Source organism: Euprymna scolopes, chromosome 7 (assembly GCF_053919585.1).
Source record: "Euprymna scolopes isolate OS-2025 chromosome 7, ASM5391958v1, whole genome shotgun sequence".
Lineage (NCBI taxonomy): Eukaryota > Metazoa > Mollusca > Cephalopoda > Sepiida > Sepiolidae > Euprymna > Euprymna scolopes.
In genome coordinates, this window is record NC_136488.1 from 146,847,565 (window position 1) to 146,871,944 (window position 24,380).

Below are 24,380 nucleotides of genomic sequence, written 5' to 3' on the forward strand. Positions count from 1 at the left end.
TTCAAATCCACACGATTTTCTGGTTTCAGTTCAAACTAGGTCGAACAGGAACCACTAACAACCGTCTGGCACAACGATGGTTCAAGAAATTTTGCAATGGTGATGAGAGCCTTGAAGATGAAGAGGGTCGCGACTGATCGACTGCGGTTATTAACGAACATTTGAAAGCCTTAACTGAAGCTGATCCTTGCAAAACCACATGAGAAGTTGCTGTTGAACTCGAGATCGACCACACAATAGTCAGTCACCATTTAAAGCAAATAGGGAAGTTGGCTAAATGGGTGCCGCATGAATTGAATAATAAAAAAAAAAAAAAAAATTGTCATTTTCAGGTGTCCGCATGCTCCTTCTGTGCAACAAAAATGAGTGGATTGTGACACGTGATGAGAAGTGGATACTCTATGACAACCGGCTACGTTCGGCACAGTGGTTGGATGCCAGAGAAGCTCTACGACACTTATGAAGCCGAAATTGCACAACAGTTATGGTGACTGTTTGATTGGTCTGTGGCCGGTCTCATCCATCACAGCTTCTTGAATCTGTATGTGCCCGAGGATTAGTCAATATGAAGAGACCAATTCTCTTCCATGGCAATGCTCGCCTGCATGTTGCTCAACTGACCCTGCAGAAGCTGAATGAAATGGGCTATGATTCTGCCTTATCCGCCATATTTACCAGACCTCTCGTCCACAGATTATCACTTTTTCAAGCATCTCGACAACTTCCTGCGTGACTCATCTTCTTGGCACATCTCCAAATTCATCCTCGAGCACTCAACGTGTTCTCGCTTCTGGAATGGTGTGAGCAACCTGGGAATCCATCTGGCAGACACCTTATGCATATGGTCATGAATGATAGTTTCCACAGACCCTGTACTAATCTTGATATCTTGGGCTATTTGGTGAATAGTAATGCACCGATCTTCCAAAATGGCAACCTCAACTTGACGGACAGATGCCTCATCAATGGCAGAAGGAGGGGTGGGGGGGCAGGTCTGGGAGCTGTTTCCACAGACTTCCGGCCACGTTTGAATTCATGATGCCAGCGTTTTACAATGTCATATGATGGGGCATTATCACCATAAGTTTCTTTCATTTCATCAAAAGTCTCCTGTGGCGTGCGTCCTTTCAAATACAAAAACTAAATCACTGTTCGACATTCAACAGGCTCCATTTCACACCTGACTCAGTTCAAACATCTGTAAAACAGAAACCACAATTAGTTCAGAGCTGTAATTTGCCACATACCCCGTAGAGATAGAAATCATTGCACATGCAAAATTTCAGCTAGATCAGACAACTGGAAGTGGGTCAGGGGCATTACTTATTGCGCTCCCCTCGTATCTGATCACAAGATTCAATGCTGCAAGACAAATACTAGTAAAACAAATTATCATAAAATTTAAACCATAGAATAGTATTATAATCTTCAAAAAGCCTGCAAATTTTTATATAGTTTTGGTGCATAAAACCAAAGATATGAGCATTTCAATAGTCAATTTGGCTACCAGTATATATATATATATATTTTATTTTTCACCCAAAACCTTTGGCTTTGATGAAGGGAGACTAAAACTAGCTGCTATGATTTCAAATGATCTGAAATAACAGCAAATAATGTCTTGATTCCAAAGATTTAGGGTACGATTATGAATATCTCCAGTATCACATAATCCTTATACACTGTGAAATTTACTTTATGTATGAAAACCAAAGAGGGGAGATGTAACATATGAAAAATATTTCGAATCAAGCCTCCCATTGCCGTTATTTGAGATCATTTGAAACCATAGAAAGTTTTAGTCTCCCCTCCATCAAGGCCAGAGGTTTTGGGAAAACATATATATATATAATTAGGCAACATTTTTTCATTTATATAGGTCCGGTTGAATATTAGCGCTAAACTGTATATTCTTTTTTTGGTCTATTTTTTCAATATGGTGAGCTAACTTTCTCACGTTTTCTGCGACAGAGTTGAGAAATTTGCCAAACGTACTAATGCTTTCAACTCACATGGGCTGTCTTCAGGTACTGTGGTATAGTGACTGGTCATTAATAAATTAACTGATTAGATTATGCGCAAACATTTGAGGAGTATGCCATCCCCACCCCTAAACTGTCTGGTGGTTTTAGTTTTTTTTTGGCCTGAACGAGCAATGCTTCAAAGATGGGGAGGGGCAGGTTGCTATATGATATTGTCAGAATGGTCGTGTTTTCTGTAAGGAGTTGTCTAAATTCTTTCTTGGGAGTCTGATGTGCAGTTAAATTTTGTATAGGCCTTTGTTATGATAAGGTGCAGCAAACTAAGTATTATGATAACCGTTCGATGCACAGTTAGGAATTAATAGGGACCAGTATTTGATGCAAAAAAAAAAAAAGGCGCATAAATTTAAGTGAATCAAAATGTTACAGGTGCCTATTTAATAATCTGACAATTAAATTGAAAGATATGAAACAAAACCTTACATTTATTACGTTATATGAAAAAATAAAAATAAAAACAGCAAATCATTCAGAAACGATTTGACTTGTGCCTAGCAGAATTGGCTTTCATAATTTTGGAACAAAGTTTATTATGATTCTGATTACTCCAGTAATAAGCAAATTCAGCATAGATTATTTGCAATTTCTGTGTCTTATATATATAATAAAGTAACTGTATATAATAAATTAAATGTAAAAGTAGATGCAATTTTTCCCCTCTGGACGAAACTATCGTAGGTTGACAACAACAGATGGCATATAGAAAATTATGTTGATGTCATTAGCTATTACGTTATCTAGCCATAGAACGCAATTACATACACATTACTTTGTAATATTAAAACATTACTTTTATTCTGAGGAGCGCCATGACCTACAAAACAAGTAACTAAAATTTCACCCTCTCTATACCAAATCCTCTTACAACGCAATTCTACACAGAGTACATTTGTACTTTTTCTTACTTTCCTGCATGTTAACCGTCATTAAATGACTACAGATTTCCTAGATAAAGCATATTCTTACCCTTACATCCAATACAAATAATGATTTCTCCCTTTTAAAGATCTGGCGCACTGATTGGATGAGATTTATTCATTCTACAATTCTAACATTCTGTTATTCAGCCATTAAACGAACAGTTTGAAACTAAATCAGGACACCATTTCTGTACCCACACAATATTCTTACATTTTATTTAGATATACTACAGGACATTTTTCTGATGAAAGACTCTTACTTTTTATTGTTTATTTGTGAAAATATTACACTCCAAAAGAAAAAAAAAAATTCTTTTTCCTAACACGCAACTTACATTTAACATTGGCTTAATTGAGAATCCATTAACGCATTTGCGAGCACGGTAGCGACCGATAGAGAGGGAGACATTTCTACAGTACGCACCAGTTTAGTTTACATATTTAATTTCCTAAGGACAGTTTGACTTGATTCACAATAACTAAAATTTCAAGTATTGTGTACTTACTTCTGCAACAAAAAATTACAACAACAAAAAAAAGTTACATTTGTTGTTGGCTTAATTGTCAATCCATTAACGCATTTTCGAACACGGTAACAAGAGAAAGAGACACACACACACACGCACTGATATCCGTTTTTGTTTACATTCAAAAAATTTTTTCACTGTAATTTGTTTTGTTTCTTGGTTCAATGAAAAGTTAAAAAAACAGATAAGCAAAGTTTTTTTTTTAGTTTTTGTGTAACAATTAAAGAAAAAATTTTTTTCCAGAAAAAGATTCATAAATTGTGTCTTTAAAAAAAAAAAAGAAAAGGATGGTTGGGGACAGGTGTCTTCTTCGAAAGTCGCTCTTAACATGGGGAGATGGGGGGATCTCAGTAGCCGTTCTTAATATGGCTGGGTAGGGGGGGGGGTTTATTTCGAAAATCGTTCTTAACATGGGGAGGTTGAGGGTGCATTGCGTGCATCTCCATCCATATCCATTCTTCTCACATTTTCTTTTGGCAATCATGCACTTTTTTTTTTTCAGCAATTTATTTTTTTTTCTTCTTGACAATATGAGACCACTTGTTCTGGCGTCATCAAATATTTTTCCAAACTGAAGATATTCTTTCTCTTTGTTTACAGTTTGCAGAAAATGGCTGTTACAGGTATGTGCTGCTTAATGAACTCAATGATTTTTATTTCCTTCCAATTTTTATTTCGAAAGGTTCGTCTGCTGCTTTGCAGTGCATTGATTGGCTGATTGACGTCTTACGTCACATTACAATCAAACCTGAGCACATGATGTCATGTTCTGAGCAAAGCCGATCGGACGCTGAGTAACGTCTGGTTCAAATTATGCACAAGTACCAAATTCACAATGATTGAAATTTAAAGTGTTGTGTAATTATTTCTACAAAAAATAAATACAATAACACACCAAAAATCTTTTTCCTAACACGTAAGTTACAATTATCATTGGTTTAATTGGGAATCAATTAATGCATTTTCGAGCACGGTAACAAGAGAGAGATCTGTCTGTTTTTCATTCAAACCCTTTTTATTTACTTTCGACACACCTAACAATTTAATAATAAAAAAAAAACTCCAAAGATATTGTAAAACTTGAACATACTAAATAAAAAAAAAAATACAATAAAATAAATGTTATCATGACTAAAAGTTCATTATTTTTTGTATTTATTTTTTTTAGAAATCATTAAAACACTTTAAATTTAAATTATTGTGAATTTATTCAAAGGGTCCATTGGAAATGAAATATGTAAAATAAAGTGGTGCTTATGCACTTATGTTACCGTGCTATTTTGGAAAATAACATTTTTAAATTAAATTCAAATTTTTCATTTTTATATTAAATTGTTAGGTGAAAGTACAGAATAGTTATATAACACCCGCCAGTCCGGTAACATAAGTGCATAAGTACCAAAAAAGTGATTTTTCATATCGTATTCAGCTAAATCAAACTAGCGGCACTTGATTAAATGGTTTCTTTTATTGTTGTTACCCCGTAATCACGTGATTAAAATTGTTACCCCGTAATCACGTGATTAAAATTTTACCAGACGAAAAATGTGGAGACAAAAGAGTCACGAGAACCAAGATCGCATTTACATTGTTCACAAATAAGTAGTTCTTCGAATAAAAAAAAACTCATCATTGATTACCTACATTATTTGTGAACTATTTGCGTTTACATAAAAAAAACACATTATCATTGTATGCGAATAGGTAGTTTATAGAATATTAATCGATATAACTTTATTTTTTACTATTAGAATAGGTTAAATCAAGGTGATTAAGCAAAAAGTTATTTTATAGAAACTACAGTCGCAAAATTAATAACCTAAAAAAAATTTTGGCTTGCATATGTATTTGTTACCGATTTGCGTTATAAAAAGACTAATATTTAATACAGGTTTTCGGGCAATGTAATCAAAGATATTCCCTTTTCTTTACAGTTTTTTTTTTTCTTGATCGACGCACGCCTTATAACTAAAAGGGGATCTTAAAGGTCAACAAGGATATCTTACACTCTCCGATAACATGTTCAGAATGGCTTTTAAAATAACGACATCATTTCAGCACGGTAACAAAAATTATATAAGTACCCAACATTTATATTTTTTCCGACCGACACTGCACACCCAAAATTACAAGGTTGCTTCATAGTATTTGTGTGTGAGTATCATGACAACAATTATCAAGATTAAACTTGGGGCAGATACTTTGGCAACCCACACCTCACATAATGGGGTGGCTATTCCAACATCCGTTCTTAACAAGGGTAGGTTGGGGGTATTCATTCCAAAAGCCATACTTAACATGAGGAGATTGGGGTTTGGGGGTTGAACAATGAACAATAACTACATGATTCCCTTTGATGAAAACCGGGTTTCTTTTTTTGTTGTAGACCGTTGGCTAGTTGTATATAAATCCCAAAAGTGATAGGAGCCTTCTATCACGTTTGAAAGTGACACAATGTTCAACAAGCAAGATCGAAGATGTGCCACTGTACAACTCATGCTCTCTACCGATCCAAGTTATGACAACAGGACCATTGCCAGCACCCTCAAAATGTATCACTGGATTGCCATAAATAACAGGAACGTGACCAGGGTGATGAAAACAAAGTTTCCGCCCATGGTTATGATCTTTAGTGTGGTTTCAAGTGAGGGTCACATCATATCTTCAAAGTCGGCTTGAAAGTCAACAACAAAGTGTGCCTGGATGTACTGAAGGGTGTGGTGATCCTTTGGTGCAATCAGGTGGCTGCTGGCAGACCCTAGGTGTAACAGTAGAACTTGGCACCAATCCACAGAGACCGAAACTTGCTTTAGAAGGAGTACTACGACTTTGTGCCCTTCTCTCCCTCGACCTGAACCTGCTAGACTACTTCGTTATACATTGAGAAATCACCAACATGACCTCCTACAACACTAAAGCCAGCCTGATCACCATCATCTGCCGAGCTCCCACTGGCGCTTGTGGAAAAGGCATGCTCCCAGTTCTGGACCTGTATCGAGGCAGTGATTGACGCTGAAGGTAGCCACATTAAGTAAATGTCAGCTCTACTACATAATCAAGTTACCTGAATCGATTTTTTCAATAAACAGTTTTAAAATAAAGATGTAGTGTTGTTTTCTTTGGGCAACACTTATCGTTCCACTTATATATATATGCATACACACACACACACACACACCAGGGAGACCTGATGTTACCTGGGATTGAATGAGGATCAATGAACGTTTCACATTCTCATATTTTTCGTCATCGAAATCAGTGAAATTGCCTATTTTTTTCTCAATCAAATCAAGTGATCAAATGCTCTAGTTGGGGATTCATCACAGTGCACCAGGAGGAAGCTCCACATACCCCCCCCCCACCGTGACTTAGTTCTCAATACATTGTAGTCTATATTGCACTATAGAGAACCTACTGTTGATTTTATAAAATGGCTTTATATATAACTGCTTGAATTTAAACTAATTCAAAAAATAATGCGTGAAAGTTTTTAGTTTCAATATTCACCGAAAAAGAAAAAAAAAAAAAGCTCGCGCCCAGGGAAAATAACTCAAACCGGTTTATAAAAAAAAATCGATGTCGTAAAAATAAAAATTAAATATGTTATCAATACAAATCAAATTTTAATAATAAACTTTAACTTAAAACAATAACTAACAGCTATTTAAGAAAATCGATTTTCCTTAGTGCAATAAGCAAATAATCGAAGTTCTCACAAATCATGGAGCCTCTTTCTGATGCTCGCACTTGATAATTATACGAGATATTCAAACATTCTATTAAAGTTTACCTAACAAATGTTGAGTTTTCTAAGTTAAAAACATTTTCCTCAACTATGTTATAGTATATATTTTTCTTGTGGTCTCTTCATCTTACAGGACAAGAATTCATCTAGTCTGGTGAAGTATCCAGCATTATGCTTTTACTTGAAGTTACATCATTTGGAGAAAGTGAAGCATCCCTCGTATAAGCCAGTGTGGTGTAGCCATGTCAAGGGGATCTCATTTGGGCTTCACATACTATTCTACAAGGATCATTCCAAAAGTAAAGCCTCCTATTTTTTTTTTATTCAAAAAGTTGAAGAGCTACGAAGACGAAAGTGGTACCATTAAAAAGAGCCACTTTTTGTGCTTCAGAATTTATTTTTCTACATAGTCACCTCCATTCTCAATGCATTTTTGTCAAAAATTCAATCACACGTATCTGCTGCTGATGGCCATCCATGCTTTCTTAAGAGTTTCACACCGTCACTATCTGCAACACCGACAAAACTTTCAGGTCATGAATGCATAAGTTCAATCATGATAACATTGCTATTACAATCCTCTTTGATCCATTTTAGCAGAATAAAAAATAGGAGGCATTACTTTTGGAACATAATTTGTACATTCATAGGGAGAAGTATAATTCTCATGCTAGGTTGTCCTGACAAACCTCTATATAGAGAACATAGGTATGTAAGGGCAGTGTGTGCGTGTATGTGAAAAATAGTACCTATGAAATGGTACATATATTTTTGTAAATAAAATATGTCTAAACACCAGGGACAATGCTAAATAAAGAGTAAATGTGGTATTGTGGTGACTGGAGCTAGTTTAGAGAATGGACAAAGAAGATGACAGACGACCCTATCCCTTGTTTTTGCCTTGTGATACATTTTATAAAGAATATAGTTTTTATGAATTTTTTTGTAAAATTTAAAAACAATAGGTCTTTTCGCTAGGAGCAAAGTGTAGTATCTATTTCTGTCCTCGGCCAGGAAAAATCCTTCTAGATTGAGGCAATGTTTATTTTGTTCCAATTTAGAGTGTCTTTTATTGGGGAACTGGAACTCCTCTCATAAAAACCACCTTGTCCCTAACTGATCTTGTGGGGAGGAACAAAACTCAAGTAAAATTGACTTAATCATCTATTGCTTTAAAAAAAAAAAAAAAAAAAAAAAAAAAAGAAGAGTACTTTTGCATTTATAAACCCACGATTTCCACAAAAGTTACTCGGGTGTGTGCGGCAGATGACGGGAATAACTGGAAATGACCGGTCGAACCATACGACAAAAAACACAAATTGTTACACCCACCACCACCCTCCCTATGTTAAGAATGGCGATGGCAACTGAAATTCATAAAGTAATAAATCGGAAAATAATGTCTTAATATCTAGAAAACTACTTGTTGACCGTTTCCGGTTTTTCTTGTCATCCGCCAGGTACACCCAAATAACTTTCTGAAAAGCGCAGGTTCATAAATGCAAAAGTACTGGAAAAAAAAAAAGTGTAAAAACGTGTAAAAAAGTTGAACAGCTGGACGTGCTAATATCCCCATATTTAGTTATGGCTATTTCCTTTAATTTTTTTTTTTTTTTTTTTACATACCACTTATCAAGGCCAGGAGGCCACTCGGGGATAAGGGTTATTGCGTGTACAGTAATCAATGAAACAATATCGTAGTAATCATTAATAATGGAGATCTGATAAATTGTCTTACTTAAGGGGGCGGTTTATCAGGAATTTGTTTATATTGGACTTGAAAACATCCAAGTTGTAGTCAGGTGGGAAACAGGCAAACGGAAGAGAGTTTCACCGGCGTGTACTTCTAAGAAAGAAGCTTTGTTGGTGGAATCTACGTTTTGATTTAGGCACAGATAAAGAGTGGGGAAAATTACTGACAGTGGTTTCAGCTAGACGGGTGTTTTTGGTGAAGATTGGCGAGGAAGGATGAGCACTTCCCATGGAAATAACGATAAAACAACGACAGGCTCGCAACGTCCATTCTGTGGGAGAGAGGTTGCAGGGAAGAGAAAAGGGCATCCTCCACTAGGCTACGAAGTCTATTTTGTACTCTGTCAAGGCAGGATAGGCTGGGTTTTTTTTTCCTATTGTATATTTCATTTTTTTTTTTTTTTCGTTTGTTGGCTTCACTGCACAATATTTCCTTAAATAGACCACTAGGGACTATCATTTTTATGTGAACTTTCCCAAAATGTACACATGATCATCAATTGAGCCACGACGAACAATTTTTTTAAAAAACTATTGTCTACTACTGTAATTTAATAGGAATTTATTTTACATTCAAATAGTTTACTTAAAGATTAAATTATCGAAATGTAAAAAAAGATTCATCATTATCGTTGGAAATAAGTAAAATCTGTTTTTTTTTTTCAGTGAGGGTAGGAAACATAACACAAATAAAATGTTATGTGACTTTTTTGACATCTACGGAAGAGCAGAAGCGACAATAAAATACTTTGTTAGTTCACTACACATGTTTAAGTTTTCAATACTTTGGAACGATTCAAATTATTTATATAAAAGAGCATTTGCATGCTACTTGGTAATAATTTTCCCCTTTACCAGTTTGGTGCCTCCGACCACTTCATTACTACTAAAATTAAAAACAAACATTAACGAAAAAAGTTGAGTTTTTAAAGTATCTAAAATTGGAAAAAAAAGTTTAATAAACTTTAAAATTAAACATAAAACACAAGAAAAAAATTTATAAAAATAATTTAATAACTTTTAATAATTTGGTTACTTTTTAGTAAACACTAACAGAATAATCGAGTTAAGCTGTGAAGCTTTAGAACGGCGAACGCAACTGCGGAAGTGAATGTTTTCCAATCAACCAGTTCATTTTTGTTCAGTCCTGGCTTCTGTATTTTATTTCATAAAACAAGACATACAAGAATATCGCAGTGCTTTAGCAATGTCAGAAATCGCCATTAGAAATGCGTGATAAAAACTTTAATAATTAGACCTACTATCTTTTGAAGCTTATAACTACTTGAAAAATGTAATTTAAACCCTAATTTTTTTTTCAATAAAAGAAGCAAAGACCAAATTTTCAAATAGTAACAGGTTTAATAGCAAAATATGCAATGTTTGTTTTAAATCGGTTTTCAAGAAAATCAATGAATTTTAACTTACTTCGAATATAATAAATATATATAAATTCCAAAATAATCACTTACCTATAAAAAATACTAATCAATGGGTACTTCCATTCTTCATTGTTAAGAATTTATCCATATTTATATTTCATGTTCCATGTACTTTTTAAATAAAATAATTTTTTAAGCAAGGATTAAAAAATACTGCGACTTTAAATTGTCCACAACTGGAAGAAAGGGAGACAAACGTTTCCCTTTCTTCCAGTTGAGAACTTCGGTGACCTAGAAGCGTCATAATTAATCCCCCCTATTTCTCACATGTGTTTGCTGTAAACAAAAGTTAGTCAATATGGGTCACTGTACTTGAAAAATGATCACATTCACTCATAAGTAAGTTTACTTTTATAAACAAACTCGTCGACAAATTTTCCATTTTTTTTTATTCTCTTGAAGAGAAATGTATGAGTTTTTGATTTTAAATATTTTAATTCTTCTTTATCGAAAGAATTTTTTTTTTAAATATCTAAAATAAAACAACATTGAATGAAATAGAAAAAAATTATAGTAAGTGCTTAATATTTACTTGACTATATTTTAAAAATGTGAGGTTTCACTTCAAAAAAATTTTTTTTTTTAAATCAATGTGGTTTAAAAAAAAGTTTTAAACTTTTGACTTTACAGGTAAATTTACACAAAACTATTCTTTTTTTTGTTTTAAATTAGATTATTTTTTTTATTGATCTTTTATCTTCAATTTGTGATATATAAATTTGAGGTGAGAAAATTAATGATTTTCATTTGAATAGACATTTCAAAATGGGGGGGGGGTAAATGAAAAAAAAAAAAAGTTTGTCTAGAATAATATATTCGGTTTATTGGAAAGAGCATAAAATTTTAAATTAAACCTGAAAATATCTTAAAATTGAACCAATAGAAAAATTTTGATAGATTTTTAAAGTGAAAAAATTTAACTAGTAAACTTCAATTCATTTCATTACGTAGAAAAAAATGGCTGCATGAGCGCGCGCAGGCACTTTGTAAACATTATTTTTTAAAAAATAAGAAATAATATTTCTATTATTTTTTAAAAAACTTTAATAATAGTTCATTTTGGAAATATATTCCATAAAGAAATTAAACAAACCACTTTAAACGGAGAAATTACGAGTATATTTTAATCGCAGTTTTGTGTTAAAGGTGTCAAAATTTCTCCCAAAGTTCTGACACATGTACAAAAACTGGATTTTAACGCAATATTAATTTTGAATCGGTTTTATGGTACTCATGCAGAGTGATCCGTGCTCAAATAATAACATTTAAAAAGCCATTTTTAACATGAGGAGGGTGTTTTGTACCTATTCTGTACTTTAACCTTACAATTGAATAAAAAAAAACCCATAAAACTTTAAACGTGGAAATACGATTTAAAAAATAGCGCGGATTACTCTCTGCATTAGCACCGGTTTTAATCTGCCCATAAAATAAGTGGCAATAACCATGTTTATATTATAAAAAATTTCTTTCACAAAAAAATCTGTTGAAGCAGACATTTTGAAATAATGGAATTTTAATCGGTTTAATCTTTTAAAAATCAGTTAATTTTGAAGAAGTTACTTTTTCTTGGTAATTCAACTGATTATAGGGGTTTGTATTACTGTACACATAGATTCGAAAAAGTTGTCAAAAACAAATATATAACAAATAAATGTTATCAAAGGCAAGATAAGTTACTTTTCTACCTAACTGGATATATTTTTCGTGTTTTTATTCAATGTAACATGTTTATTCAGCTCGAAAACCATACAGTGTTTACCGATGTATTGGAAAATTCAAGATGGCGTCTGACTCTCTCTTTAACACGGTAAGTTTGGGAAAAGGTGTTATAAATAAAAAAACTGGATAAAATACTGTTAAAACTCGCTCAATATATGTTACCATGACATATATTCGGCGGGTTTTTAATAGTATTTTGTCTAGTTTTTTATTTATAACACCTTTTCCCAAACTTACCGTGTTAGAGAGGGAGTGAGGCGCCATCTTGAATTTTCCAATACATCGGTAAACACTGTATGGTTTTCAAGCTGAATAAACCTGTTAAATTGAATAAAAACACAAAAAATACATCCAGTTAAGTAGAAAAGTTACTTATCTTGCCTTTGATAACATTTATTTGTTATATATGTTTTTTGAGAACTTTTTCGAATCTATGTGTACAGTAATACAAACCCGATTATAGTACATATTAACTAGAAAAAAACGCTATTTTAAAAATAACATTAAATTTATATCAATTTTTTAATTGCAACTTCTGTGAAAAAAAGGATTAATGATTGCTCGAGAAGAGAAGGATCGGCGTGCACTTACTTTGAATACTAACCAAGAAGAATTGTTGTTGTTATTCACCCTTTTAAAGTTTTATTTTGTGCTCTGGATCACGTGATAGTTAATCATCTGATCCTTCCATTATATAAGAGGGGAGATTCCCTTGTCTTCTCTCTCTTTTTTTTTTTTCACCACAAATTGATTCAGTTGCCGGTGATTGAAAGTATATCTTTTCCACTTTCGTCTGGCGAAGATACTACAAGACGGTTACGTCACGGAAGGGGACAATTCTTTCGCAACCTAAGGTAAGTGCATTGCTCCCTTCTCGATCTGAGCGGTCATTGATTCTTTGCTGGAAATTAATTTTAAACGCCCATACTAACATGGATGTGAATCAACCAGATTTAAGGAAGAGAATTTCTCTTCTTTGGACTAAAATCCAAACGATTCTGGAGATGGGCAATCTGGAGGATGAACTATGTTAAATCCTTCTCTGTACTGCAGAAATCGGTGGAGGAATATTTGACTGAAGTAGACATATGTGTTAGTAAAATCCAACTTCAATCTTCTGAGGAAGAGGATTTGATTCAAATTGAGAAGGAGTCTCTTGCACACACTCTGAGATTCCGAAGAGAATTAGAACATCTTGAGTTAAAGCTCCTCCCAGCGGCCATGGACTCTCTGAGTCTTCCATGTTCCCCAGAAGTTGGAAGAGTTGGGGCCTCATTTACTGTAAAACCACCTCAAATTCAGATCACGGGACCCACCTTCGATGGATTGGACATGCAATCTAACCCTATGAGCTTCAAGGATTTCTTGTCACGTTTTGAGAATGTGTAGCTGGCATGGCCAATGATGCCGAAAGGCTGAATTTTTTCAAGTGTTCACTGTCCGGCCAACCCCTGTTGTTGATTAATCATCTTTCCATCAGCAACAGAAATTATAAGGTGGCTCTTTCGGTCCTGAAGAGCGAGTACTTCGATGAAGATGAAATAATAGATAACATCTTCCAAGACATATTAGATTTTTCCTGTAAACAGGACAGATCCGTTACTGCCCTGGCTAACTACATATCCAAAGTAGCCTCCTTATTGGCTGAGTTGGAGGGCTCCTTCGACTGTTCGTTTTCAAACGACCTTTCTTCTGGGGCTCGGCTTATGGCCAAGATTCTCTTTGCAAAATTTCCCAAGGTCAAGGGGGAGTTGATCTTAATTTCGGGTAGGAGAATCCCCACCTTGTCATCAATTCTGAGAGATACTAAGGAAGCTGTTGAACGTCTCCTTATTAAGGGGGATAAGATCCCTGGCTCGGCTTGTAACACTATGCGGGGGACCTTAGGGAATTCAGGACCTAGATCCGGTACTTCACGGAGAGATTCCTCTATTCAGTCCAACTCAGCCTATAGCATTCATGGTGGAAAATTCTCGAGCCTTCCCCCTGTTTTGTGTGTTACCTTTGGTAGGGGTGGCAAAAGTGTTTCCGTCAACTGTTTATTGGACACAGGCAGTGGACGGACTTATTTGTCCAGTAAGGTCTTGGACCCCCTCGGTCACTTGGAATCCATTGGACATGATTGTGAAATTAGGCTGACTACCATCCTTGGAGATTGCGACAGGCATTTTAAAGAGGTAGCATTGGAGGCTAGCATTGGATCCTGTTGTCCATTTTCCCTGACGGTGTTGGTACACGAAAATATTGATATTTCGGTACACATCGAGAATCTGGATTTTATTTTGGATGAATTTGAACGCCTCAAATGTCCCTTAGCCGCCAGATTTGACAGAGGCACAAATTTTATTCCAATTCATGGAATAATTGGGCTGGATGTCATTCAACATTTAGGGAGCCTTCAAGTGGTTCCTTGTTTGCTTGGACAAGCATTTTTGACACCAATAGGACTAGTCCCCTTCGGTGAGGTGAAGCAGTTTTTACATACTGACCATTCTGTGGACAAGAACTCAGAATGCCTTAACTTCGATGCTGTACTTGCATCGACTGCTGAGGTCAACCCATCTCACCTATGTTTTGTGCTGGAGTCTCAGGGCACCTATGAAGACCCTCTAAGTGGTTTCTTCCCTGATAGTGATGTACAAAGGGGTTTGGAGATGTTCAGTGTGGAGTCACTGGGTATTGAAGAACAGGAACTGTCTAATTATGATGAACAGAAGATTGCTCTCTTTCGACAGTCTATTTCATTTAAGAATAACAAATATTATGTTCAGTTGCCATGGGAGGATGATAAGATCTTGTGTTCCTTCCAACCATGGAGTGGCTCTGCGAATATTGGAACGTGTCGTGCAGAGATTGGAGAAGAGGCAACTTTATCATGAATATTTGAAGGTTGTCCATCAGCAGGAACAGGATGGAATTATAGAGGAGATCTTCGTGCCTCCTCAACGGTTCGGAGAGTTTGTCTGGATTCCGCACAGGCCTGTCCTGAAATCGGACCCTACCTCCATCACTAAGATTGGCCTGTATTCAACTGCAGCCTCAAAGTTGGTGACTCTCCTTCCCTTAACGAGGCTACCTACCAGGGAATAAATCTTACTAGTGACTTACTAGATTTGTTACTTACCTTTCGTGCTAATAAGCACGTCGTGTTAGCAGATATTAAGAAGGCCTTCTTAAATGATCCGTCTGAAGCTTGAATCGGACAGGAATAAGTTCTGTTTTTTCCTAAAAGAAGGAGGTCACCTACGCTGCTTCAGATACAACACAATTATTTTTGGGTATGCCGCTAGTCCATTTATATTAAATTATGTGCTTAAATACCATGCAGCGCAGTTTCCCATGGATAATTGTAGATCCATGATGGAGAATCGGTTTTACGTGGATAATTTGGTTATGTCGCATGATGATCCCAATGAACTGTGCCGGTTATATACACTCACCCGGGAACGATTGCGTCAGGGAGGATTCGAACTGCAGTCCTGTAATTCTAACCATGTGGCGATTCAAAACAAGTGACCATGGCAACAAATGGGAGAAGGTGCTTGGATATAGATACTGTCCTCTCTCAGACACTTTTTGTGTAGCAGCTGTTAAGTGCGACTCTAGTGCCTTTACAAAGAGACGGATCCTCAGCGAGACAGCTAGAGTCTATGACCCGTTATCATTGTGCCTACAGGTTTCGTTACGTGGCCATATTTTGTTGAGTCAACTTTGGAAGAAGGGACTGGGATGGGATGTAACAGTCCCACCGGAATACTTGTCCTTATGGAGGAAGTTTTCCCTTGATCTCTCTGAGCTGGAGACCGTCTCCTTCCCCAGAAGAGCACTCAGCGAGAATGAGGCTGGCAAACTTTTTCTTTTCTGCGATGCATCTCCAGAGGCATATGGCTTCGCAGCATATGTAGTGCAAAATTGCCAATCTGGTCTGGTGTTTGCAAAAGCTAGGGTGGCTCCCTTGAAAAAGAAAACTCTACCCACCTTAGAACTTATGGCCGTGTTTTTGGCTCTCCGGTGCCTGCCTACCTTGTTGAGGAATTTTGGAGGGTTCTCTCCCTCTGAGATTCATGTAGCCACAGATTCGCAGGTGGTCCTCTCTTGGCTGATTTCCGGAACAATTGTAAGCAGAAACCTCTGTGCCCGGAATAGACTGAAGGACATCCAACAGATGAGTGCTGAGTTGGAAGCCACACTAAGTTTCTCGCCCTCATTTCGTTATGTCTCAACGACTGAGAATCCTGCCGATTTGATCACTAGGGGGTTAACTTTGAAAAGGTTCAAGGCTTGCCTTCAATTCTGGTGTTCTGGTCCGGATTGGTTAAGTAGCGGGATCAGTCCATGGGCTGCACAGCAGTTGCCTTGCCTCAGCCAGCACAGCCAAGTGGTGACCCGTTCTTCTTGGAATGCTGCCATCCTAAAGGGAGAGGAACCACCTACAGTTCTTCCTCTTGAAAGATTTTCTTCCTTCACCAAGCTATTGAGAGTGACTTCCTTGGTTCTCAGATTCATCCATTGGCTGCATCGGTTAAAAGTTGACACGGAAAGGCTTGCAGCCGTTCTGCTGATGAAAATGATGCAGCGCCAGACATATGCTGAGGAACTAGCATTCCTGCGGGATTCCTCAGGTAGGACAGTTCCGGGTTTGGTGCGTGATCTCGACCTGTTCATTGATGGTGAGGGTCTTATCAGGTCAGGTGGCAGAATTGCAAGGTCTCTCCATTTCGACCCGGAAGTTAAACACCCTGTTCTGTTAGCAAAATATCACCCAGTAACTCGGCTTATAATAATGGATGCGCATACAAGGTGTCAACACTTGGGGGTTGCATCCACTCTGGCAGAGTTAAGACGGTGTGGTTACTGGGTGCCCTAGGGGAGACAAGCAATGAAAACAGTCCTGGCTTCATGTGCACTGTGCCGCAAGTACAATGCCAGACAAGTATTGGCCCCCAATGTGGCCAGCTTGCCTGCTTCACGTGTTGAACTAGAGGTTCCCTTCAAACACACGGGAGTAGATTTTACGGGCCACCTTTGGGTTAAGGAAGGGGCTAAGGTGATGAAGATGTATCTACTCATCTTCACCTGTCTCAGTATCAGGGCTGTACATGTTGAGGTGGTACCAGACATGAGCGTGTTGTCCTTTTTGCAGGCTTTGGTACGTTTTACAAACCTCCATGGTGTTCCAACAGCCATTTACTGTGACAATGCTAAGACCTTCATAGGAGGTGGGCGGTTATTTAAGAGGTTGATGTTGAGCCACGATTATCAACAGAAGTTTGGCTCTTGTCTGATTAAATTCTGTCCTATCCCTCTTTTTCGCCTTGGGTAGGAGGGGTCTGGGAGAGGAGTATTCAGACAATTAAAAATTGTCTGGATAAGGTGGTTGGTAGAGGTGAGATAGATTATTTCACGTTACTAACCATAGTATCGGATATACAAAGGGCAATTAACAACCGCCCTCTAACTTATCGAGAATCCGCGGAGACTGAGCTGGAGGCAGTATCTCCAAACATGTTTCTGAGGCCCAATAAGAGTCCTGGACTACTTTTGAGTTTAAATGAGGAAGATTTTTCTTCCCATCTCCCTCCAAGTCGAGAGAAGCTTCTCAGGATCATGCAGGTACGAAACCAGTGTCTGGAGAAGTTCAGAGCACTATGGTATGATGAATACCTCTTAAGTCTCAGAGAGAAGCCCCTGGGCGGTTCAAAGGTGCCTTTCCGAAACATGCTTAAGATTGGAGATGTCGTTTTAGTTAAAAGTCCTCTTAAACCAAGACCCTTTTGGGTTCTCGGTATTATATTGGAAATGTTTTATGGTGAGGATGGTGTAGTAAGGTCTGCAAAGGTAAGGCAGGGGGGCAATGCAGCACACATTCACTCATTGAAGAACCTCTTTCCACTTGAGTTCTCTTTAAACAGCGAGAGTCAGGATCAGTCCATACCTGCATCGGTCGATGGTGCAGTTTCCCTTCAATCGACTCCTTCCCAGGAAGAAGAGGTGATTTGGCTTTGTCATGTGTGCAGTTCCCCACAAGGTAATCAGGATATGATCTGTTGTGACAGCTGTGATGACTGGTGTCACTTCAGGCGTGTGGGAATTGTTTCTCCACCTCCGGAAAGGCAGAAGTGGTATTGTACGGATTGTGCACCTAGGAGGCGACGACGAGGTAGGCCTAGCCTCCTCCCAGAATAGTTAGGGACTTAAAAAAAAAAAATAAAACAAAACATACTAATACGTTAACTATATAAAGTAATTGCATGGCTTTATATCCTTTGTTTTTTCATGCATTTTCTTTTTTTCTCTTTCTTCGGGATCGTGTGAAAAAAAGGATTAATGATTGCTCGAGAAGAGAAGGATCGGCGTGCACTTACCTTGAATACTAACCAAGAAGAATTGTTGTTGTTATTCAGCCTTTTAAAGTTTTATTTTGTGCTCTGGATCACTTGATAGTTAATCATCTGATCCTTCCATTATATAAGAGAGGAGATTCCCTTTTCTCTCTCTTTTTTTTTTCACCACAAATAGATTCAGTTGCCGGCGATTGAAAGTAAATCTTTTCCACTTTCGTCTGGCGAAGATACAAGACGGTTACGTCGTGGAAGGGGACAATTCTTTCGCAACCTAAGTGCATTGCTCTCTTCTCGATCTGAGCGGTCATTGATTCTTTGCTGGAAATTAATTTTTTCACACTTCAAGGTAAGTTTTTGTTCAATACGTATATTTAAACTTTAAAAAAATAAATATTTTTTTACTTATTTGAACTCTTATGTTTCATAATAAATAGAAATTTCGATAGATTTAAATATATTTTGTTCGAATTTCAAAAAAATAAATATGGGGGGGGGCACGCACTAAAAAAAAAAAAAAAATATATATATATATTTCCCCTCATATATTTTACGGAAACTGCATTTTATATTTAATATCATTTTAAAATGGATAAGTATCGAAAATTTCACGAATATCTGACCATTAGTTGATTTTTGCTAGATTTATTAAACACGGGTATGTTTTCACGGTCGGAATGTTTACTACATGGGAACGTTATTTTAAAGTTTCGATTATGTAAATACGATTTTTGTCTCGCAATTTCATTATTTTCGTACGATGAAGAAAAAATTTTAAAAAATTAGGGTTTGTAACACATAGATTCGAAAAAGTAGTTAAAAAACAAATATATAACAAATAAATGTTATCAAAGGCAAGATAAGTTACTTTTCTACCAAACTGGATATAATTCTCGTGTTTTTATTCAATTTAACATGTTTATTCAGCTCGAAAAACATTCAGTGTTTACCGATGTATTGGAAAATTCAAAATGGCGGCCGACTCTCTCTTAAACACGGTAAGTTCGGGAAAAGGTGCTATAAATAATAAACTAGACAAAATACTGTTAGAAATTCGCTCAATATATATTACCGTGACATAGGTTGACATATATTCGGTGTTTTTTTAATAGTATTTTGTCTAGTTTATTATTTATAACACCTTTTCCCGAACTTACCGTGTTTAAGAGAGAGTCGGCCGCCATTTTGAATTGTCCAATACATCGGTAAACACTGTATGTTTTTCGAGCTGAATAAACATGTTAGATTGAATAAAAACACAAAAATATATCGTTTGGTAGGAAAGTAACTTATCTTGCCTTTGATAACAATTATTTGTTATATATTTGTTTTTTTTGAGAACTTTTTCGAATCTATGTGTACAGTAATACAAACCAAAAACTTATTACTAGTTTATTTTGCCCTTCTTTTAAATGGTACAAAGTTATACTGATAATATTAATTTATAATAAAGTTACATCGTGTTACAAATAGGGGGGTAATTCTGTGGTGAATTTTGGCAGTCCCTATAGACGCCAAAACGTTTCTGTAAATTCATTTTCGTAGTTATGCAAAATACGGACCATGAATAGGATCTTCAAGTTATTCAATATTACGATATCTTGTTTATTAGATTGTTAGGTGAAAGTACAGAATAGTTTAAAAAAGGGCGCTCCTACAGAATTGGGACGCGATTTTGTAGTTGATAAATGGAGTTTTCAGATAAAAAACAATGGTTTCAGCTGATTTTTCTGTCAATTCTAATACGTTACAATGGTACAATGCAGTCGAAATTACCCGAATATTATTGAATTATGAAACAAAATAGCTGGTAAATTTTTACGACGTGCCCCCAGCGTATTTTAAACACCCCCGACCTCCCCATGTTAACAACAGCTTGGGGGGGGGTATTCCGAAAGCCGTTCTTTACATGGAGTGGTTGAGGGTGTTTATATTACGCTGGGGTAGATCGTAAACAAAAATACCAAATAACTTTAATCGTGTTAGCAGGTGAAAAATTTCCGCCATCTTGTTTAAATCAAAATAGAAAATTACCTCCCTTTTGAACTCTCCTATCTCTTACGATCGTTTTCATCAAATTCTATTGTTTTATTTTCTGTAATAATTTTCTTTAATTTTCTACCTGATCAATTTTCGTAATTTTTGGATATGATCATCTTAAAAATACGAGGAATACGTAGATACCATCGTTTCGTGTGAAATTCAGTATTACGATTTCCGAAATTTCGTCCCAATAGTGCAAAAGCGCCAACAATTTATATTAAAGCTATTATGATTACAATGAGTAAATATATATATATATATATATATATATATATATATATATATATATATATATATATATATAGTGAACGATAAACGTGAAGTAAATTTAAAAACGATTGTCAAATTTTTTGACAAATAAAAAATAAAATCAAATCGGGAAATATTTTGGTGCTTATGTATTTTTAGGATAATTTTTTTTTAGAGGAAAGAATGGATCAAACGTTAATTCATCATTTAACGATTTAAAAACTGATATAAGCTTTTTTCTTTCTTTCTTTCTTTTGCACAATGAATCTTGCCAATAAAATTAAATTCGATACTCGAAATATTCGAATAAATTGTTATTAAAAAAATATTTTTAAGGACCAATTTTAATGAGAAAACCAGTTCTTTCTGGACTTTTTACTCACTCGGTCCCCATCCATAATGAAGCCGGGTAATAAAAATGATCAGTCGTTTATAATAAAAAAAATAATACTTGATTAAAAATGATTAAATTATAGACCAATTTTTTTGAAGATTACAATCTAAGCGCATTTAAACATAAAGATATATTATTACTTAGTTAAATAATTAATATTATAATCGCCTTTGCTTTCTTGAATAAAAGTCGCCATGTGTTCCGGTCTTATTTTAATTTCCCCGAAACCAACCACGTTGTTTCAAAAATTCAGCCGGTAATTTTATACATAAAAACTACCGGTATTAAAAGGGGAAAAACAAAACAACAATAAATTTGCTTACCAAATACAAACTTTCACAAAATATTTACTAGATGAGGAGATATCCGTCACTTAATGAGGACGAGAAGAATACTTTCAGACACAGCGTAAAGAAGTGTTAGGTGTATTCGGCCATTTTCTCTCTACCGATAGTTGGCGCTACAGTCGCTTCATCTGATGCAATCACTTTCCATGGGGAGATAACTCTCCCTGAATTAAAAAAAAAAGAAGTTGCATTTGTATATATTTCTCGGTCACCACCAGAAATGTGAAACAAGTGTTCGAAATTTGGATTGAAAAATCAGGGCTCCCGAGGGGGTGGGGGGGGGACACTGTGATCCTGCAAAAAGTTCCGGCGGCATTCCCCTGGTATAGGCGCCCTAGGCCATTAACCTCTCCTCAAAGAGAGACGGCAAAGTCGGGAAGGATGGACCTCCTAGAACTACACAGCAGGGTTGCCAGACTAAAATAAATGTTTGAAGCTAAATTTTTCAGAAAAAAAAGGCCAAAAGAGGCCAAATTCAAAAGCGAAGCCACATTTCTTGGCAAAAAAAAGGCAAAAAAAAAAAAAAAAAAAAAGCCAAATTGGAAATTAAAGAAAAATTGACTATATTGTTTAAATAGTTTTTTCTGTATTAGTTTTGTCGTGTTTTCTTGGCAAAAACGTTACCTATGAAATTGAAGCTGAAAAATATGTTTCCCCCCCCCCAGCATATTTTTCGGTTTTACTTTAATAGGGAATGGTTTTATTTTTAATATTTAGGCAAATAATTTCATTACAATACATTCTACAGTTTAGATATTTTTAACATTATACAGGAAAACGTTAAAGAATAGTTAGTACTATTTTAATATTAAATAATTTAAGGAAAAGTTGGTAAATTTGTAGATGAGAACTAAGGTGCTCCCGTCCTCCAAAAATAACAGATATATCTACTGTTTTAGACAATTACGTTTGAATATCTTGAAAAACTTGGTTAAAACAATTATTTTAGAATTCAGAATGAGAGATCAGTATCGCATATACGTACGGTGATCACCCATTTCTAACAGAATAGCGTTTTAAAAGCATAACTAGAATTATGTTTTTTACAAGATTATTAACTTAAATTATTTAAATACTAGCAGGACCTGTTAACTAGTGTTGCCCAGTGGAAGCATGCCCCCCCCCCCGTAAAAAAATTAAAGTATGGTTGTTGTTGTTGCCTAACTCCCAACCTCCTCATATTAAGAAAGGCTTTCGGAATAGACACACCCAATCTCTTCATGTTAAGAACAGCTTTCAGAATGGACTCCCCAACCTCTCTATGTTAAGAACGGTTTTCAGAATAGACACCGCAACCTCCCCATGTTAAGAATGGCTATCAGAATAGACACTCCATTTTGTAAGGAAGGGGTTGTCAAAATATTTGCCCCAAATTTAACCTTGATAATCGTTGTTAGAATATCCACCCCCAAATACTATAAACTAACAAAAAATTGGGGGGGGGCAGTGTTGGTCGGATAGAATTAGATTTGTTCCTCAAGCATGCGTACAAATCTGGCGACCACTGATTTAAAGTACGTAATACAGGGCTTTATATCTCGATAACTACTTATATCTGCCAAATATAAATGAGATTTTCTTAATCAGCATAGTCGAAAACCTTAAAAGGTCGGCATTTAAAAAAAAAAGTGTGGAGATGGAGCTAAGGTAAAATTTTACCTATAAAAAAAACATAAACAGTGTTGATAAAGAGTCCGGAAAAGAGAAGTAAACAAAATACTCCACAGGAAGCATAATTTGTCTAAAATCAAACATAACAGCTAACGTCCATTTTGTGAGGGGGGTGTCAAAGTATTTGCCTCAAATGTAACCTTAATAATCGTTATCAGGATACCCACCCGCAAATACTATAAAGCAACAAAAACATTGGGGGATGGCAGTGTAAAAAAAAAAAAAAAAATGAAAATAACTCCAAAATCGAAAAATAAAAAATGATACCCGTACATATTTTTTCAGGGTTTGTTTTTGTTGAGGGGGGGGGGGCGATAGTAGCATGTTGTTAATGTGTGCATAGGTAAATGTAAGGTTATTAGTATTTAATTTTCTGTTTATGAGAAGTTATGTTTGTATTTGGTTTATTTTTTTAAAACGATTGCCTCTTGTATTGCCATATTTGAAAAGTTCTGGAGCATTTGTCTATGTATTAAGAGGTAGATTTCAGAATAATCGAATTGTCAGCTCTCAACCAATGAGAATGGGCGGAATTTGAAAAGGGAGAATTTATTATTTTTGAACCGGGAAATGAAAAGATTATGCTATGTCTATGAATTTATGATCCAGTTATGAGAGGTGCAAGCACAATATCTGTAGAAGTTGTATTTTTCCTCCCAGTTTTGACTGAGGGCGGTAGAAGGACTTATTATTTAGGGGAGAAATAGGAACTACTTCCTCTAAAGATGCTGCGATTGTGATGGTGTTGTTTCTAGGAGGAAATGTAGGATTTTATGATAATGACTAACTGCGTCGAAAATGTGGTTCTAAAGTTACATAAGATAGTGGCCAATAGTCAAGACAATAAATTTGTATGTGTCATCTGTTGTTGCAAACCTACAGTACTTTCATATTTTCACGTGTGTATGTTTATGGATAAGCACCAGGATAACATTAAGAAGTTTATCAAATTAAAATTAAATTATATATATATTCTAAAGTAGATGAGGACCTCAGCTATCCCTCCTAAAGATGTGATTCTAAGTTTTTCAAATGATTACATGTGAACATCCTGAAAAAGATATTTTATAATTAATTAGTTTTGCATATAAATTAAAAATAAAATGATCCTCCATTTTCGGGCCATCATAACTTTTTAGGGTAGGTAACTTTTTTTATATCTCTAAGTCTGACTGGTAAAATCGT

At 35.7% G+C, this 24,380-nt stretch overlaps 2 protein-coding genes across 2 annotated transcripts in view; one reads left to right on the top strand and one right to left on the bottom strand.

Annotated features, from left to right (window-relative positions):
* The window catches only part of LOC145280037 (eukaryotic translation initiation factor 2 subunit 1-like), a 37,471-nt gene extending 15,592 nt beyond the window's left edge, over positions 1-21,879 (bottom strand). The window contains exon 1 of the mRNA XM_080131702.1: positions 21,501-21,879. The gene's annotated coding sequence lies outside the window, so the exon portion shown is untranslated. The remainder of the gene's footprint in view (positions 1-21,500) is intronic.
* Positions 15,644-17,017, top strand: LOC145280364 (uncharacterized). Its single transcript, XM_080132135.1, has one exon. It carries the CDS (start codon positions 15,644-15,646, stop codon positions 17,015-17,017), a length of 1,374 nt encoding a protein of 457 aa, XP_079988261.1.
* Positions 21,880-24,380: the final 2,501 nt, after the last annotated feature.